Here is a 19,920-nt window from a genome sequence, read left to right on the forward strand (position 1 = left end):
TGCTTCTGGGGTTCTAATTCCACTCAGTGGATAGACTTAAGGAGATGTGTGGGGCTGAGGGTATAGTTCAGTGGGAGTGTGCACAAAGCCCTGGAGTTGATCCCCAGCACTGGAAAAAACAGAACTCTGGCATAAGAAAGATAGGAAGAGGGGGAAGAAGCAAGCAAAGAAAGAAGGCATGAACAACAAAGGAATGAATGGATGGGTGTTTATACGCATAGGTACATGTATGTATATATACGTAGTCTCACACAATTTTTACATCTGTGTTTTTCTGTATATTCAAATATATTACAATTCATACTCTATTCTGTTTTCCTTATTCCCTTATCTATAACTTTCTTCTCCAACGGTGACAGAACTGAGTCCCTTTATCTACAGTATATTTATTTGATCATTTTTAGAACACATAGAAAGTACATTTACAATTGCTAGCCAATGGTTCTGTGGGAAAGAATCTATATGTAGGGGTTTTTCTTAGTTATCAGGTGCTTAACGTACAGCAGTAGTCCTCAACATGGTACTTTTTACCCCCAGGAAGCACTTGGCCATCTGGAGTCATTTTTGTTTGTTATGTCTCAGAGAGGTCTACAGGGGTCTAATAAGTAGAGATCAGGGAAATTACTTACCGTTCTGCAAGGCATAGGGCAGACCCTACAACAAAAGATTACTAAGAAGTGCTGAGGTTGGAAAAATTTTAGTGTCGAACGAGGAAGATACCTACTGAATGATTTTTACATAATATTTTTGTCAAACCACTTGAAAATGTAGCCATTGTGACACTTCTCTCCTGAATACTCCTAAACATAAGGGCATTGCCCTACATGATGACAAATCCGGAAATGGGAACTTTGCAGATGTCAGCAAATAGTGTGATAGAGCTGTCAGAGAATGTTTGTAGCTGATGTGACAGTATCTCTGCCACTGAAAAAAAAAATCTCTGCCTGCATTCTCTACCCAACCGAAAAGCTTCTGAAGAAAGAAGTGGTTGGTTGGCTAGAATGTACATGAGTCTGGAATCAAAACTTTTTTTTTTTTTGGTACTGGGAATCAAATTCAGGACCTTGTGCTTGCCAGGCAGGCGCTGTGCTGCTGGGCTGTATCCCCTGCGAAGCAAAACTTAACAGGGAAAATAGGATACAGTCTATGAATGGGGAAATACATGTATGTAATATCCATGATCTACTGTAATTGTATTGTGAAAAATTATCCTTACCTGTGTTTGTCTGACATAAAATTTTTGAAAATTTTTATAGCATTATACCTATCTCATTTAATTTTAAGTCTTACATAGGTGCTACATAAGTGCAATATATAATTTAATAAATACATATTTTATAGTGCTATTACCATGAATTACATGCACTTACATATATTGATATTGTATTTGTATTTGTGTTCTTTCTGCGGGGTAATATGACTAAAAATGCTTACTATAATGTGCTTCTAAGTTTTATTTAACTCATTGATGCTGTTTTTAACTTTGCATGTTGAAACTTGAAAAATTGTCAGTCTTTAATTGTAGAGATTATAGTGTGATACTAACTCTTGCTTTTAAAATAAACATATTTTTGTCAGATGACTCACAGGGTGCACAGTCAGAAATTGAGGCAAAACAAGAAATTCAGCATCTTCGCAAGGAATTGATTGAAGCCCAGGAGCTAGCTAGAACAAGTAAACAAAAATGCTTTGAACTCCAAGGTGAGATCCAAGATTACTTTGATTTGTTAGGGGATGTGTAGGGGCAACATGATGTAGTTTGATAGCCCCAAACTTGGAGTCACAGGACATGGCATCTTTTTCCACATCCAGCCTTTCCCTGTTAAATATGTGATCTTGGGACATTGACTTCACCTCTCCAAACTTACTTTTCAGATCAGTAAAATGAGGAGCAGTACAGTTGTCCTACCTCCTTTAAACTGTTGATATGAAGATCAGTAAGATCTCTACCAAGGAAATATTAATTATGTATAGGTTGAATATCTCTTATCTGAAATGCTCAATACCACAGTGTTTGAGATTTTAGAATATGTGCATACTCTTTGCCAACTGAGCATCCCTAATCCAGAAATACAGAATACTCCAAAGTCTGAAACGTTTTTAGCATTATATCAGTGCTCAAAAAGTTTTGGATTTCAGATGTTCAGAATTGGAATGCTCAATCTGTGACAAAAAGAAAAATATAGATTTCTTTAAAGTTTATTTAAATCTAATATTAACTACTCATTACAAGATAAGTAAAATGTATATTCTCTGTGGTTTTTAAAAAATTCATTAATGAGCCGGGTGTGGTGGCACACACCTGTAATCCCAGCACTCTTTCAGAGGCTGAGGCAAGAGGATTGTTGTGAGTTCGAGACCAGCCTGAGCTACAAAGTGAGCTCAAGGCCAGCATAGCGAAACCCTGTCTCAAAAAGACCAATAATAATAATAATAATAATAATAATAATAATAATAATAATAATCAGTGAATTAGCGGAACTAGACAAGGTTAAGGTGTAGAATCTTCTTTGTTAGTAGCTTAGTTATCTATAGTGTCATCAGCCAGTAGAGTGTGGTGCTCTGTGGACCTTCCATATCAAAGTAATTGCCTTTTTGCAGTTAATTGCTTGGCAAGTCTTAAAATGAGAAGGTGAATGACCTGTGGAGTCATTCTTATGTTCTCTAAAATGGCTTCCTGACCAACAGAAAATTTATATCACAGGAAAAAACATTGGAAGTTCTTGTTACTACTTCCTTCCTTTATTGCCTCTTGAAGAAATGGTACCTTGAAAAATTGAAGAATGCGAATGTAACCCAGATGTCACACACAGGCCCTGGCTTCAATTCCCAGCATTTCCAAAAAAAAGTTTTTTTAAGAATTGGCATTTCCCTGGGTGTGGTAGTGTACCTCTGTAATCCCAGAACTCAGGAGGCTGAGGCAGGAAGATTGCCATTAGTATGAGGCCAACCTGAGCTACATAGTGAGTTCAAGGCCAACCTGGACTACAGAGGCAAGACCTTGTCTAAAAAAGCAACAACAGAAAAGAATTGGCATTTCTTTAACTTGTACCGTTTGAAATGTCCAAGCTAATATATATAATTACAGTGGAAAAATATTGAGCTGTCAGCAGTTATTTAGTTTAGTGCTTACTGTGCACTTGGCAATAAAAATGAGAATTTCAAGACTTAAAGTGTAAGTCAAGGCTGGGTGTGGGGGTGCATGCCTGTAATCCCAGCACTCGGGAGGCTGAGGCAGGAGGATCACTTTAAGGCCAACCTTGGCCACAAACTGAGTGTAAGGCCAGCTTGAACTGCATAGCAAAACCCTGGCCAAAAAAAGACAAGACAAAACTAAGCTGAAAATAATGCTTCAAGTATGCTTCTCATGTGAAGAGTAGGATATATTATCTTGGTGAAACAATGTGTAGAAACTGTTATTCAGTTAAATAGATTTATTGCTTGTTACTGTTTTGTACTCCTAAAATCTTTTCTTTTCCCTAAAATCTTATCTAACTACTAATACTGATAATACTTATTGCCTAACTTTTTACTTTTTTGAGTAAGCTTTAGGAGATAATTTCTTAGACATTTTTAGCTGCTCAATTCTGAATACTTTCATTAACTCACAAAATTAGATATGCTATCTTTTTACTTTAAGCTCTCTTGGAAGAAGAAAGAAAAGCCTACAGAAATCAAGTTGAGGAATCTGCTAAACAAATACAGGTTCTTCAAGGTATGGAACATTCCGAAACTATTTGAGATTGTTATTATTTATTTTTATTAATTCAAAAGGAATAGAAAGAGTTCAGAGGGTCCCCAATTGTCATGGTTTTGGTTCTTCTCTGACCTGACATAACTAGGCTCTTGGTTCTTTTTCCTTTAAAGAACACACAAGGATAGATTCCCCAGTAATCCATTATTAGATATTTGGAGTGGAAAGAGCAGGGGTGAAGATTTGGATTTGGTGAGACTGATACTGTCTGGATTATATCTTGAGTTGCTAAAAGGAAAACTTTGTTCCATTTTATTGTATTTTACTTCATTTTTAATTTCTTTTGTTGTTGTTGTTGTCGTTTTTTGAGACAGGGTCTTGCTTTATAGTGCAGGCTGGCCTCAAACTCACTGTGTGGCCCAGGCTGGCCTGGAACTCACTACAACCCTCTTGCCTCAGCCTCCTGAGTGCTGAGATTACAGGCATGTGCCACTACACTTGGCTAAAAGAAAAGCTTTTAGACGGAAATCTATTTGAGCTACTCTGTTCCTGCAGCGTCTGGCTTGCTGGTATCATATCTAATATTCAAACATACTTGCATTGCACTAAAAACTATATACTACATGTAGTAGAATATGGTCTCTCAGGTTTTTACTTCAAGGTGAAACACTTGTGAGATACCCCAGGAGAGATCTTTCTTTCCTATGCCTTTATTATCAAAGAAGAACCAATTTTTTGTTCATTTGTTTTTGTTTGGTTTTTAGTTTTATTTTGGTTTTCATTAATTCACCCAGTTTAGTTTGTTTTGTTTTGTTTTGAGACAGGGTCTCACTATGTTCATACTGGCCTTGAACATACTATGTAACCGAGGCTGATCTTGAACTCACCTCAATCCTCCTACGTCAGCCTCCCCAGTGCTAGGATTATAGGCATGCTCTACCAAGTCAGACTAAACCATTGTTATTTTAAAATTTTAGCTTGAAGCCAGGCTTGGCTGTATCATTAACACTCGGAAGGCTGAGGCACAAGGACTGCCATGAGTTCAAGGCCAGCCTGGGCAACAGCAGTATTTTATTTTTTTGATTCAATTTCATTATGGTCCATTTTGAACTTATGGGGTAGCTTGTATGTGTTTTTAAATTGCAAATTCTTTGAACTCTTATACCTCAGTTCTGTTATCTGTTAGTGTCTATAATGCTTGTCCACATCTACATTTCCAACCTGTTCCGTGTATGGGCCATTCTCCCTAAAGGCCCTGTGTCACGGTGCTGTTTTGTCTCAAAGGTGTCTTGCCTAGACATCACCGAGTGCCCTCTAGTGTCAACATGTGAATTTAACACTTACCAATAGCTGAGGTGGTGGTGCACACCTGTAATCTCAACCCTGGGGAGGCTTATCGCTGAGTTCAAGGCCACCCTGAACTACATAGTGAGACTCTGTCTCCAGAAAAGAAAGAAAAGAAAACGATTGTATCAACAAAACTATCTTCACCTTATATCTGACCATTGTACTTTTTCGGATTTTAAATCTGTTCTCTCTAGCCTTCCTACAAACTTGAAAGATCTGATATCTTCTTTAATGTTTGTTCATGTAGCACCTCCTCCTACTCCTAAATCGTCTTAATTTTTTTATTCTCTTTAATTTTTTATACCCATAATTTCCTTGTGGTATTGTAGCCAAGACTAGTATGCTCTTTCTGAGCCAAGTATGACTGCACAGACTGTTTCCAGTTTGGGTCATAGATGTAAAAGGCCATATCTTTTAAAAATATACCTCTTCAATTAGAGATGAAATTCACTAATTTCATCAGCTCATTAATTCAGCCAGTAATTGTTAATCACTGCCAGGTGTTGGGGATAGAGCAGTGAGCAAAACAGAGGCCTGTCTCAAAAACCAAACCAAAAAAAGCAATAACTCTGGCAGCTAGGCTGTGTGTTATCAACAGTTCTTTAAAAAAAAAATTATTTCATGGACTATTATTCTTAATTTCTATGGAATAAGAAAGTAATGGATAAATATACTTTTATAGCCCAGCTGCAGAGGTTACACATTGATATTGAGAACCTCCGGGAAGAGAAGGACAGCAAAATCACAAGCACTAGAGATGAACTGCTTAGTGCCCAAGATGAAATTTTGCTCCTTCATCAAGCGGCAGCAAAGGCTGCCTCTGAGCGGGACACTGACATAGCTTCTTTGCAAGAGGAGCTTAAGAAGGTGAGAGCTGAGCTAGACCGATGGAGGAAAGCAGCATCTGAATATGAGAGAGAAATCACAGGTCTGCAGAACAGTTTTCAGCTACGATGTCAACAGTGTGAGGACCAGCAGAGAGAGGAAGCAACAAGGCTGCAGGGTAAGTGTATTTTACAGAAAGCTCTTACCTATTGACACCAAAAACTTACTACTTGTAAAAAATGATCTGGTATTTTTGTTTTTCTCATTGGTAGTAACCAGTTATATTAAACAGTCCTTCTAAAACTGGGGGTAGAGCCGGGTATGGTGGCGCATGCCTGTAATCCCAGCGCTTGGGAGGCTGAGGTAAGGGGATCACTGCAAGTATGAGGCCAGCCTGCACTACACAGTGAGTTCAAGGCCAGCCTGTACTACAAAGTGAGACCCTGTCAGCCAGTACTACAAAGTGAGACCCTGCCTCAAAAAAAAAAAAAAAAAAAGAAACAGTAAACGAGGGGGTAGAAATATGGTGTGATCAAAATATACAGCGAATACTGAATTACTTTTAAAAAATTATTACAGTAGAAGATATACTGCCGTTATTTGCCCTCACATCAAACACACCTATTGTTCTTGCTACTCTCTGGAGCACTTCTGGAAGACTTCTTTCGTGTCTTTACTTCTGCTGTTGTAGCTGCCTCTTTCCTGAATTTACTTAAAACACTTACCTCTCATGGTCATTTTGACTCTGTAGAGGAACAGTAAGTGGGCAGTGGCAGTGAATGAGATGGATGAGGACACACTGTAATGTTTTCACCAACCTGCCTTGCCGTTGGGTGGCACTCAGCAGCAGCACTGTATTTTTAGTCATATCTCATAAAGATGTGAAAGAGAGCTTCCAGAGCCACCACAGAAAGTGGAAAGAGGGGCCTGGGATTTAGCTCAGTGGTACAGTGCCTGCTTGGCAAGCGTGAGGTCCTGAGTTCGATTCCCAGTACCAAAAAGAAGAGAACATGGGAAAGAGCAATGGGACAAATGTGTCTGAAGCTAGGGAGGAATATTTTGAGGAGGTTTAATAATAATTGTCTTTTACTATAATAAATATTTTTAATTTAAATACATTGTCAAAAGTATTTTTTATCAACCCTTGTATTCTTTAATTCTACAAGCTGTATAATCAGTGACAGGGACTTTCTTTTTAACAATTTTATGCTACTACAATTTAATACTGTTAAAAGTAACTTGTTTTTAAAAAAAGAAAGGTAGAAAAAAATACTGCTCATGTTCAAGGTAATAGAACTTCCTAGATACAAAGTAGTAGAAATCATTAGCTATATAAAAAATCTATACATCTTTAAGGGGCAAAAAAGTATGTTCTCTGAAATATTTCCGTTCATCTTTTGAGCATGTTTCTATATTGACAGACATGTTTTGGAACTGTTTTAGGTGAACTAGAAAAGTTGAGAAAGGAATGGAATGTATTGGAAACTGAGTGCCGTTCTCTGAAAAAGGAAAATGTTTTGCTATCATCAGAACTGCAGCGGCAAGAAAAAGAACTGCACAAGTACGCAAAACCCTCTTAGCTTTAAAGTATTTATATTAAATTTAGGTTTGATACTTAAATGTGTTTCTGTTAGGAACAATGATCAGATGGCTAATAAGGAATTTGTATTACTGAAAGGTATACATTCAGCTCAATTTCAAACATAGTTATAAAAAAGAATAATGTACAAGGTCAAAAATTCTCCAAAACCAATTAAATATTTCTAGTATCTGATACCTTATAAGCAAACTGGTAAATTAGATTTATTCCAACAAATTTAGTAGAGTTGTATTTTCCCACCATTTGTCTCTCCCCTTCTATCCCACACACTAGTATTTGGATCCAGGACCTTCACACAGAGATATTCCAATTGTGCCCCCCACCCCTTTCTTTTCTGTTTTTCCCCACAGGCTCTTAGTAAGTCACTGAATTGCCTAGGTGGACCTGAATTTGTGATCCTCCTGCCTCACTCTCCTAGAGTGCTAGAATTACAGTCATGCGCCACCATGCCTGGCTCCATTTGCCACATTTAAATTTAGATTCAAAGTTGGTTTCTTACCTGACATGGTGACACATGCCTGTAAGTAATCCCAGCACTCTGGAAGCTGCGGCAGGAGGACCACCATGAATTCAACACTAGCCTTGGCCCATAGCGAGTTCAAGGGCAGCCTGAACTACACTGTAAGACCCTGTTTCCAAAAAAGTTTTTTTAATTGATTTCTTTTTTTTCTTTTTTCCTTTTGCTTGATACAGGGTGTCACTGTAGTTCAGGCTGGCCTTGAATTCACTGTGGAGCCCAGGCAAGGCTCAAACTCATGGTGATCCTTCTGCCTCAGCCTTTCAAACGCTAGCATTAAAAGCAGGCATATACTAACACACCCAGCTCTTCTCTTTTTTAAAAACTATCTTCTTCTCTAAAATGTGATCTTTTCCGCCAATACTGGGGATTGAACCCATAGCCTCTCACATCTTAGGCAAGCATACTGCCACTGAGCTATATCCCTACATCCCTAGCCTTTTTTAATCTTGATTTTGAGACAGATCTCACTAAGTTGCATAGATTGGCCTTGAACTTGTGATCCTCCTGCCTCAGCCTCTCTAGTAGAATATTTTATAAAACAGTGTTTGTATTCTAATTCAGAGTTACGAAACTAGTATATATTTCTTTGGGGGAGCAGGCAGGGGAATACCAGGGACTGAACCTAGTGCCTTGACACTAAGCTACATCCCCAGCCATTTTTGATTTTGAAACACAGTCTTGCTGAGTCACTACGTTTCCCAGGCTGGGCTCGAACTTTCGATAATCTTGCCTGAGTCTCCCAGAATGCTGGGGTTAGAGGAGTGTACCACCATGCCTGTCATCCATGTTTCTCATTAAAGCCATTGTTTTTATTGTAGTTTTTTGGTTTTCTTGAGACAGTCTCTCCATGTAGTTCATTAAGCTGGCCTTGAACTCACGTTGTCACTCAAGCAGACCATCAACTAAGCATGTGCCACCACACCCAGCACTGAAGCCACTCTGAAGTACAGACACTCCCTGCTAAATGAGTTATATCTAGTATGTACATTATAACCGTCATAACAAAGAAATGCTCAAAGGAAGCTCCAACTTGATGACTTTGCATTTATTTGCATAACTCTTACCTGTAGTACTGTGATGGATAACAACATAAGACTACAGTACTATAGTGTACAGTGCAGTCAGCGAAAATTATAGTTCTGTATAAATAATGTGTACAAAAAAGACACCGAGGTTTCTATAAACAAAACATAGAGAACTGTACCAAAAAAAAAAAAAAACAAGACTGGTCTTAAATCTGAACAGTGTGCCTCAGATACAAGTCTGAACAGTCATTAAATGAGGAATACCTTTGCTCCCCTAGCACCCAAAAGTGGAAATCATCACTCTCTTGTGGGCCTTGTGTTTTCACTCCTGGAGAACATTAAATTAAAAATAATAGGGTTGGGGATATAGCTCAGCATCACAAGCCCCTGCCTGGTAAGCGCAAGGTCTTGAGCTCAATTCCCAGTACCAAGAATAATTAATTCATTAAAAATAATAAACGGCAGAGCTAGGTGTGGTGGCACATACCTATAATCCAAGCACTTGGGAAGCTGAGGCAGGAGGATCGCCCCAAGTTCAAGGCCAGTGTGGGCTACATAGGTCAAGGTTAGCCTGGGGTATGTAACAAGACCCTGTCTCAAACCAAAAAGAAAAAGAAAATAACCTAATTGTAACATTAATTTTACATGTAAAAATTAAGAACTAACTGAAGTACAAGATGTAGTGATTTTACAAAAAACAAGATAATAAAAAAAACCACCGATTTGTTCTCTAAAGCCCCCTGACAGTAGCATGTTTTCTCAATGTAAGTATAAAAGTACTTTTATTTTCTCTTCCAGTGTTGTAACTTTCCTTAGTCTTCTCATACATTTTATATGTGTTTTGTTTTGCTATGCCCAGGCTGGTCTAGGACTGGGTACCCTCCTGCCTCAAGTGTCTCGAGTGCTAGGATTATGGAGTGTATTACTTTTCAGATATGTGGAAATCATGATAAAAACTAAAAGCCAAGCCACGCATGGTGACATTTAAGAGGCTGAGGCAGGAGGATCACTGCGAGTTCAAAGCCAACCTGGGCTACATAATGAGTCCATGGTCAGGCTGAACTATGTAATGAAACTGTCTCAAAAAACAAACAAACAAACAAATAAATAAATAAAGCTAAGCATGGTGATGTACACCTATGATCCCAGTACTAAGGGAGGCTAAGGCAGGAGGATCACAAGTTCAAGTCCTACTTAGGCCACTTAACCACTGTCTCAAATTTTTTGAAATGAGAAGGATAGGAGATATAGTTTAGTGCTGGGGCATCCCTGGGTTTGATTCTCAGTACCACCAAAAAAGCTAAAAAGAGTAAGACAAATACTTGTTTATAACATGTGAAAATTTGTAAACAATCAATTCCAGAATATGAGCAAGACAAAGGCCACAAATATACCACTATGTGTGTGTGTTCATGTATGTGTGAGTGAACTGATGATCTGTGGCAGCACAGTTTGGACAAATGTTTTGATAAAGTATAGAAAATGTTGATGCAGATATCCAAGTTTTTCATGCTTGGAATGCAGTAGGATTTTGGTGAATCTACTTAATTTGATATTCTATCAAGCAAGAGATACCAATGTTTAGTTATCAGTGTTGATTATCTTAATCATTCTTGTTTTGGAAGTGTTTATATTTTAAAGATTTTCTTTTTTTTTTTTTTTTTTTTTTTTTGAGACAGGGTCTCACCATGTAGTTCAGGCTGGCGTTGAACTCACTATGTAGCCCAAGCTGGCCTTGAACTTCCAGCAATCCTCTTGCCTCGGCCTCCTGATGATCTTTTATTTTTGAGGTGTGATTAATTAAAAGTTGGCATATTGTCAAATGTTTTTTTAATTATCAGTTTTGCATAAGTTTTGAAAAGTAAGTCTACAGATTCCTTTTGAGTAAAAACACATGACTTAAAAACAGTAGGATTCGGTCAGATATGGTGGCACATGCCTGTAATCCCAGATGCTTAGAAGTCTGAACAAGAACATAGTGAGAACCATCACAAAAAAGGCTCCAGAAAGGTGGACCATATTACATTAGATATTATTCAAGTCATCTACCTAAACTCGCATAAAGTATGTGAGGTAGATTAATTGTATCAGAAGTTTTTCTGGTATAGTAGTTTTCTAAATTTATGTGATAATTCTCCCCAACATTTAAGTAGCATTTAGAAGCTAACCTTTCATTACAGGGCCTTATGTGCCATTTATATCCTAACTGTATTGCCTTCTTACCCTGGGACTTACCCTTGAGAATTTGCCTAGCACGGTCAGAATGAGATTTATGCTCTGTAGTTAGAGTGTTGAATCTGATTCTGAAAAAAACAAATGTCATCTTGAAAATGTGGTACTCTTTTTAGCATTTATAGGAGCTGAATTCTGTAACACAGCTAAGCTATACCAGTCATTTGTTCTGTGTTGTCTCTGATACATAGAAAAAGGAAGAGAGGAGAGGAGAGGAGAGGGCTGTTTTTCCTTTTTTTCTGTTTTTTTTTAGAAAAGGTCTTGTTATACATTTTGAGCTGGCCTCAAACTCAAGATGATCCTCCTGCCTCAGCCTCCTGAGTGCTGGGATTATAGACATGTGCCACCATACCCAGTGCTGAACAAGAATTTTTATTCACACACATTGTTTTCTTCATGTGTAAATAGATTTTAATATCAAATTATAAAGTAAACATATAATTGGAGACTAGTTCCGAAATTACTTAGTTCAGCCTGCTTGTTTTGACATTGCAGGGTACGGAGAATCTCCTTATTGTTATTTGTGTCTTTGTGGGATGATACCTGGGAACAATCTAAGAGCTCAGTTAAGTGACTTGCTGAACATTCTAGTTGTGGGGCAGTGTTTGATCCCAGCCTCTTTTTTTTTTTTTTTTTTTTTTTTGCTGTCTCTTTTTGAAACAGGGTCTTGCTATACAGTTCAGGTTGGCCTTGAGCTCACTTGGTAGCCCAGGCTGATCTTGAACTTGCAATGATCCTCCTGCCTCAGCCTCCTAAGTGCTGGGATTACAGGCGTGCGCCACTGTGCCCGGCCGCCAGCCTCATTTTTTATCCTATGCTTTGCTCCCCATCTGATGTTGTTTCTCATTTGAGAAGGGTTATCTTACTTGACTTGGTAGTGGCTTACAAGCTGTAAGTTTCTAACCCCCATTCTATTTGTCAGGTACTTAAACTTACAAGAAAATAGTTGAAATATGTGTACCTTATACATGTATTGTTTTCCTGTAGAAGAGCTACAGTGAATCTTAAAAACACACTGTGCGCATGCACAAGCATACTCACCTGGTGGTGCTAGGGATTGAACCCAAGACCTTCACACTCTGCTTCATCCTCAATCCTCTTAAAAATTTTTTATTCGGAGGTAGGCTTTCTCTAAGTCATTAAGATGACCAGGCTGGGCTGGGGATTTAGGTCAGTGGCACAGCGCCTGCCTGGCAAGCGCAAGGTCATGAGTTCGATTCCTGGTATCAGAAAAAAACCAAATAAATAAATAGATAGATAGATACATACATACATACATACATACTGACCAGGCTGGGCTAGAACTCACAATCTTTCTGCCTCAGTCACCCAGAGTGCTGGGATTCTTTCTATGATACAATTAATATAATTTATTATAACAAAATGTACAATTAATCACCTCCTTTTGTTGGTTTTTTTGTTTTTAGAGACAGGGCCTGGCTGTGTAGTCCAGGCTGGCCTCAAACTCACAGTGCTTCAGCCTTCCTAATCCTGAGATTACACGTGTGCCACCAGTAATCCACGTGTGTGCCACCATACTCAGAATTTTTAAAATTTCAACCTTTCTGTGTACTTGATAACACACAGCTTTAAACGTATAGGATTTTGGCCAGGCGTGGTGGTGCACACTTATAATCCCATCACTTGGGAGGCTGAGGCAGGAGGATCACTGTGAGTTCGAGACCAGCCTGGGCTACAAAGTGAGTTTAAGGCCAGCTTGAACTGCATATCACGACCCTGTCTCAAAAAGACAATAAAAAATAAAAATAAATGTATAGGATTTTTTTTTTCCTTTCAGTACTTTCATGCTTTTTACTTACTGCACATGACTCATTTCTTTTTTTGTTTGTTTTGTTTTTTGGTATTTTTTTTGAGACAGGGTCTCGCTATATAGTTGAAGCTGACCTTGAATTTGTGGCAATCCTGCTGCTTCAACCTCCCCAGTGCTGGAATTACAGGCGTGCACCACTATTCCCAGCTTCATTTCTTTTTCTTTTAATACTTCTTTCCTCCCCTGAAATTCACTCCCATCTCACTTAGTGAAATATGTAAGGAGTTGGGCTTCTTGCTGAGTCCAGTTTGCCCCTGTGACTAACTGTCTGTCAATATTTATGTTGCAGTTCTCAGAAACAGAGTTTAGAACTTACCAGTGATCTCAGCATTCTTCAGATGACCAGAAAAGAGCTGGAAAACCAAGTGGGATCCTTGAAAGAGCAGCATCTTCGGGATTCGGCTGATTTAAAAACTCTTCTCAGTAAGGCTGAAAGCCAAGCAAAGGATGTACAGAAAGAGGTAAAGCGAAAAGACATTATGAGCCCAATAATGATTGGACTTAAAGCCAAAAGCAAATCAGATATCCATGCTAGTTAGAAGTAAAGGGAAGTACAAGTCGCATTGCCTGTCACAAAGCCGATGCTTGGAACTTCCCTGCTTGGTGATTTCTATAGCTATGTATCATGGTCCACAAATAGTCTTCATTAGCGTAAAGCTTGTTCTCAAAAATACAAGTATATAAAATTACATTTTAATTTTTCTCTGCCAGTTAATTGACCTATACAGGAAGCACTTTGTACCAGAGTACTTGATCTATTGTTTATCTTTCAAAGAAAGTATCATATTTAACTTAGAATACTTCTGAAAACCAGACTGGGGCCACATCCTCTGGAGAAACTGGCCTAAAAAGTCACTTAAAATTCACCTCATGGCCAGCCTGCCAAACACAGTATTCTGTAACGTAACCCTTTCTCCCTTTTGTCCCTTTACCCCTTCTTCACAAATATATACACTCAGTTTTTCTGTCATTTTGTTTAAAACTTCGACCTGCGTGGCTTTTTGAAAAGTAGTATTTAAAATGCGGAGGGTTGACTTGGAGTGCAGCCTGCACCCAGCCTCTTCCAGAGCCGGACGGGCACTTGCCTGGAAGATGCAGCAGGGCAGTGAGAGCTGTGTTGGCCCCTCGGGCTCCCTCCTGCTCCTCGCAGTGTCTCCTGGCCTGCTCTTGCGATGGGCAGGGCTGGTAGAAAGCTTGTTTTCTTACCAGGGACCACCCCAGCTGTAGACTCACTTAAAGGAAAGACTCTTTACTAATTAGAAAGAAGTTGAAGACAGCTTTTTGTCTTTAATAATGAATTTTCCCAAAATTGTCTTTAGAAGATGTATTCTAACAAATGCAGTTTTTCTTTGCACTTTCCTTGTAGTATCCTGAATTTCAAAGTGATTATTGTTCTTCTGTTTTCACATTTGTTCCTAAAGAAAAAAAGTGTAACATTTTTTATTTTCGTGTAGACATACTGTAATATGTTTGTCTTTACCTTGCTAAGAATATGTGTTTTAGGAGAAACCTTATTTTATTGGTCAGAACACCAGTTCTGTGCCAAAGTAAATACCCTAGTATTTAATACTGTAAGCACTTTGTGTCCTTCCAGTTCATATGCTATTACTCTTTGAAAATCTGGGAAGAATGGTGTGATGGGAAGATTATTCTGTTGTATGTTACTATAGATGCATTTAGCTATTTTGTTGCATTATTTGCTTGCCTGTTTTTAGACACTGAGCAATCAATGCAAAATGCTTAATTGTTTTTACAAATGGCAGTGGCATGTTGTCACAGCGTCTAAAGTGTGGATAGTTTTTGGAATGCATTAAATGCAGCACATTTAAAAATATGTCTGAGATTGTCAATATGTTTCTTTCCTATTTTCTTGTTCACTGTTTTCCATTGTGAAATGATGTGTAGTCATCATATTCTTTTGTAATGTGAAATTATTCTTTCCGTTTGTCCCAGTATCAACTTACTGGATACTAGTCTGTAACTGAAATATTCTTCAATGAGGTTCTTATTTCTGTGTAATCCACTACAAATGATTTATTTTCTTTTATTAATGCACTTTTATTTCTTTTCAGTATTTCCTCTTTATTCTTCTTTCTCTCATAGAACCATGCTTAATATGCAGTGTCATGATGTATCTTCAGTACTAACAGACTAAACTATTACAAGCCAAGCACTAATGGGCTATTACAAGCCTAGATACGATTATTTTTGTGAAGAAAGACCAGAGATGTTGGTAATGTCAAGGGATATTTCACTCTTAATCAGGATTGAGCTTGTTTCTCACCTCAAAGTTAGAAAGCAAGATGGGGCATAAATGATATTCAAGCAAGGTATGAAATTCAGGCTACAAGAGATGACTATTGTTCCACTAATTAAGTTTTATATGTGTGGCAGCTCTTTTTTAATACGGAACAGCTCTTTTAATACGGAACAGTTTAACAAAGGAAAAGTATGAGATATCTTTTAATCCTCACTATTAAGAGAAAATAACAGTTCTGTCATTTTATTTTAAACGCATCTATATATTTATGTTAGTAAAAATATCTGTAATTTAAGGGCTCGTTTAATATTGAACCCACAAGTCTACCCTGCAAAGACTGATTCAGAGAGTTGTTTGGCTTCGCCATCTTGTGTGGGGCCAGAGCTCTCCCCAGCTGTTCTGTGCAAGGGGCGAGCAGCGGGATCCGATGAGCCGCCTTCCTGTGCTTCTGCTTCACAGCTCCTACAGTGGAGAAGTGGTTAAGTGCTTTGGTATAAAGGGCAGTCTGGATATCAGAACGATGGGAAAGGAAAGTAAGAGAAACTTTTGGCCAACAAAGCACTTTTTTACTCATTTTTTATTAGTCACTTAAGAATCCATTTATAGGGCTGGGGATATAGCTCAGTGGTACAGCACCTGCCTGGCAAGTGCAGGGTCCTGAGTTTGATCCCCAGTACCCCCCCCCCAAAAAAAAGAATCCATTTATAGATGATTGAGAATTGATTATGTTCTGAGGTGCAGAAGGTAGTTTCAATATGCTAACTTTGTCATGGCAGCCTACCAGTAACCTTCTGCCTTCTTAAAGAAGTTTATCAACCCTCACATCAGCTGAAGAAATACTAATACTATCAAAAAGCCCATTTATTTTATTCCTTAGTTCATTCTTTAGCATACTGCCCAGACTTGTTCTGGGAACACTGTTAGGTAATAAGGGGTTTCTTTTCTATCTTTCTTCCCCCTTTCTGTTGACCCTAAGCCCTCCCTTTCTCCCCTAATGTTTTTTTATATATTTTCATCCTTAATCTCTATTGAGCATAATGATGAGCTCCTAGTCACACCAAATTATTTGCATTTTTCATATGCTCCATTATAAAGGTGTCCTTTGGGCTGAGTGTGGAGGCACATAGTCTTATCCCAGCTACTTGGGAGGCTGAGGCAGAAGGATTGCAAGATCAAGGCCAGCCTGGGGAGCTTGGCCAGACCTTGTCTCAACAAAAAAAAAAAAACAAAAAAAAGAAGCTGGGCATGTTCACCCACACCTATAATCCCAACACTCACTTGGGAGGCTGAGGCAGGAGATCACTGTGGGTTTGAGGCCAGCCTGGGCTACACAATGAGTTCAAATTCACCTTGAAGTACATAGCCAGACCCTGTCTTAAAACACCAAGAAGAAAAAGAAAAAAGAAAAAGGAATGAGATGTATAGCTCAATGGTAAAATGCTAGCCTGCATGAGGACCTGGGTTCAATTCCTAGTACTGTGATCCGTCAATAAGTAACTTTCTTTAAAGGTGCCCTTTGTTGAGGAAATTTAGAACATACATAGAGAACTAGAAACCTTCCAGCCTCATAAGCCATATTTAGGGAGGAAGTAGAGCCTTTCTGTATGCGTACAGCCATCGTCTGTTTATTTTATATTCAGTCCTTGTCTTTCTATCTTCCTTCTGAAACATTCAGAGATGGCAGAGTGGGGCAGCAGCCGCAACAAAGGTATGCCCAGCAACAGAACAAGTCTGTTTCCGTTGGGAGCCCAGCTTCCATGCAAGATACAGTATCTAAAAGTGGAACCCGTCTAGAATTGCAGCTTCTCGGGACATTTAAAGAAGGACCAAACCACACTATGTGTCATTTTTGTCTCACCTGTGTTCAAGGGAAGTTTGGAAGTCACATTATATACCAGTGGTAGTGAATCTATATAGCATGTGTGCCTCAGCGGGCCATCTGTATCATTAAAAGTTCTAAAAGGTTCACCATCTCTGTTATATGCCTACATATTAAACACATACAGAAAAAAAAACACATACAGAGAGAGAGAGATTGTAAATGAACTGTTTTTCAGAGAAGAACATGGCATGTTTCTGTATAGAAAAATTCCTCTCTGAAGCCACTTTTTTTTATTTTTGATGAATACTGGTAGGATTTAAGGAGAATAGATTTTAAGTGGAGAGAAATTTCTCTATCTTGGTGATGGGTGCTTTAAGTACAGTTTTTTGCTTCATTTGCCTAGAAAATTCACTTAATTCAGAACATTTTAATACCCTGTGATGCTGGGTAAAGGGAGACCTATTAGAGGTTAAATTTTTTTTTTACTTCATGGTTAAAATAGCTTGGCTGACATTGTTTATTTACCAGAATATAAACTCAGGTTTCCTAACATTGCCATGTAATTAGGCTATGAAATTTTTTTCACCAGCTATTCTTTTGCCCATTTTGAAATTTCCCTTTTTACCCATAAGTTGCTTTGTGACAAATGACAAGATGGCACCTTCTATTCATTTTTGTTTAAGTCTGGCCGGGCGTGGTGGTGCATGCCTATAATCTCAGCACTTGGAAGGCTGAGGCAGGAGGATTGCCATGAGTTTAAGGACAGCCTGGGCTACATAACAAGACCCTGTCTCAAAAAAAAAGGAAGGAAGAAAGGAAAAAGGCTTGACTTTGGTATTGGAGGTGACTAAATAGGGCCTGGTATATAAGCCTGACTAGAACTGTAATTTCATACCCATTTTAAGTCAAGTCTGCACACTCTTTTTTCTTTGCCTTTAGTATGAAAAGACACAGACTGTACTCTCAGAACTGAAGTTGAAGTTTGAAATGACTGAGCAGGAAAAGCAATCAATCACAGATCAGCTCAAACAATGTAAAGACAACCTGAAGCTGCTCCGAGAGAAAGGAAATAATGTAAGTCTTTGCCAGCTGGCTTAGCTTTGATTGAGAGGAAGGTGAGATACTTGAGATTGATTTTCAGAAGACTTTATTACTGAATTGGGAACATAATGGCGTGGGATACAGAGGAAGTATGCTTTTCATTATAAAATTCTGTGATGCAGTCATTGTACTGTAAGATATTTAAGTAAGAATTCGCCCCTTTACCCCTAGAAGAGCCTAAGGACTCACTGGTGGCACACTCCTGTAATCCCAGTACTGAGGAGGCTGAGGCAGAAGGAGTCCTACGAGTTTGAGGACAGCCTGGGCTACCAAGTGAGTTCAAGGCCAGCCCAAACTACATAATGAGACCCTGTCTCCAAAAAAAAAAAAAAGAGAGAGAGAGAGACCTAAGGACTGCCTGGAGGAAGAAGTACATGTTGATCTTTAGCGTTCGATCATATTAAAAAAGGGAGATTTGGTGTGGTTTTCATCTTATACCAATAATATTCTCACTAAGGCACCTTCCTAAAAAGCTGTTTCCCTTTGGTATCTTGTAGGTATTAGGAGAAACTTAGTGGGTTACTGTAGGGATTTCTGAGCGTGCTTGTGTGAGTGTGTGTGTGACATAGACAAAAATGGGAGAAATTTTTGGTATAAATTAAGTTTGATAATACTTGTTTTTTATTTGCTAGAAGGGTCTTTTAAAAAGATACTATACTAAATAAATGTTGTGTTGTACGTTTTGGTGATCATTGCCTTTGTGGGCCCTAACTGATGGTTGTTCAGTGTGGTTGTGCTGACTTATCTTGAACTCCGTCGTGGCATGGGCACTGCACTAGCCGTGAGCCACATGCTTCCTGTGGAGACAGGCACTCTGCTTACCTCGCAGCCCAAGCACAAGAGTGATGTTGCATGGCCGTCCAGTTATGCAGCTGTACACAGAATGCTCATGAATTGTGTCCAACTGTCCTTCACTTAGGAAAATCTTAGATTTTAGATAGTAAAGGATTACTAAGGGTAAAAAAGCCTTTTAGAAATTAATGAATTGGATATGAAAGCATTATGCTAAATAAAAAATTGATTGCATTTATGTTGTTAAATGTAGTTTACCGAATTCTAGAATCAGATCATAATGGTTTGCTGACTTCTTTCTGTTGTGTTAATTCATATCCCTCTGATTGTGAAATTTCAGTCCACTTCCTGCTAAATTAACTCATGAAGACATCTAACATAATCAGAATGGACACCATCTTTCCTCTGACTATCTGGAACTTTTCTAAATTAATCATGCTGTTATTATTTATAGTTGTAAAAAGCAATAAACCTTACAATGAATTTCTCATGTTGTGATATCAGACTTGCAATTCTAAATAATTCTCTTCCCATTTAACAAAGCAGTTATATTCTGATATCATAACTGAAAGCCTGGAGAATCAGTTACCTGTCTTTATATACTGGTATTTACTGCACATTGTCACCTGTCACCTGCTTTAAGAAGTATGCCTTAGGCCAGGTGTGGTGGCACACTCCTGTAATACCGGCCCTTGGAGGCTGTGAGTTTGAGGCCAGGCTGGGCTACAAAGTGAGCTCACGGCCAGCCTGAACTGCAAAGTAAGACCCTTTCTCAAAAAGACCAAAAAAAAAGAAGTATACATCATCACACAGCATTTCTTTCTAAGCTTGAAAGCAGTAACGTCTCGGGCTGGGGATTTAGCTCAGCGGC

At 38.6% G+C, this 19,920-nt stretch overlaps 1 protein-coding gene across 1 annotated transcript in view; it reads left to right on the forward strand.

Moving 5' to 3' along the window:
- Positions 1-19,920, forward strand: part of Slmap (sarcolemma associated protein) — a gene marked incomplete in the record, with an annotated part of 149,279 nt that overhangs the window by 124,345 nt on the left and 5,014 nt on the right. Inside the window, 6 exon segments of the mRNA XM_005387415.2 lie at positions 1,579-1,701; positions 3,641-3,715; positions 5,724-6,044; positions 7,310-7,427; positions 13,364-13,535; positions 18,096-18,230. Coding sequence (XP_005387472.1) covers positions 1,579-1,701; positions 3,641-3,715; positions 5,724-6,044; positions 7,310-7,427; positions 13,364-13,535; positions 18,096-18,230 — 944 coding nt within the window.

This window comes from Chinchilla lanigera, unplaced genomic scaffold (assembly GCF_000276665.1).
Source record: "Chinchilla lanigera isolate Chin_1 unplaced genomic scaffold, ChiLan1.0 scaffold00029, whole genome shotgun sequence".
Taxonomy (NCBI): domain Eukaryota; kingdom Metazoa; phylum Chordata; class Mammalia; order Rodentia; family Chinchillidae; genus Chinchilla; species Chinchilla lanigera.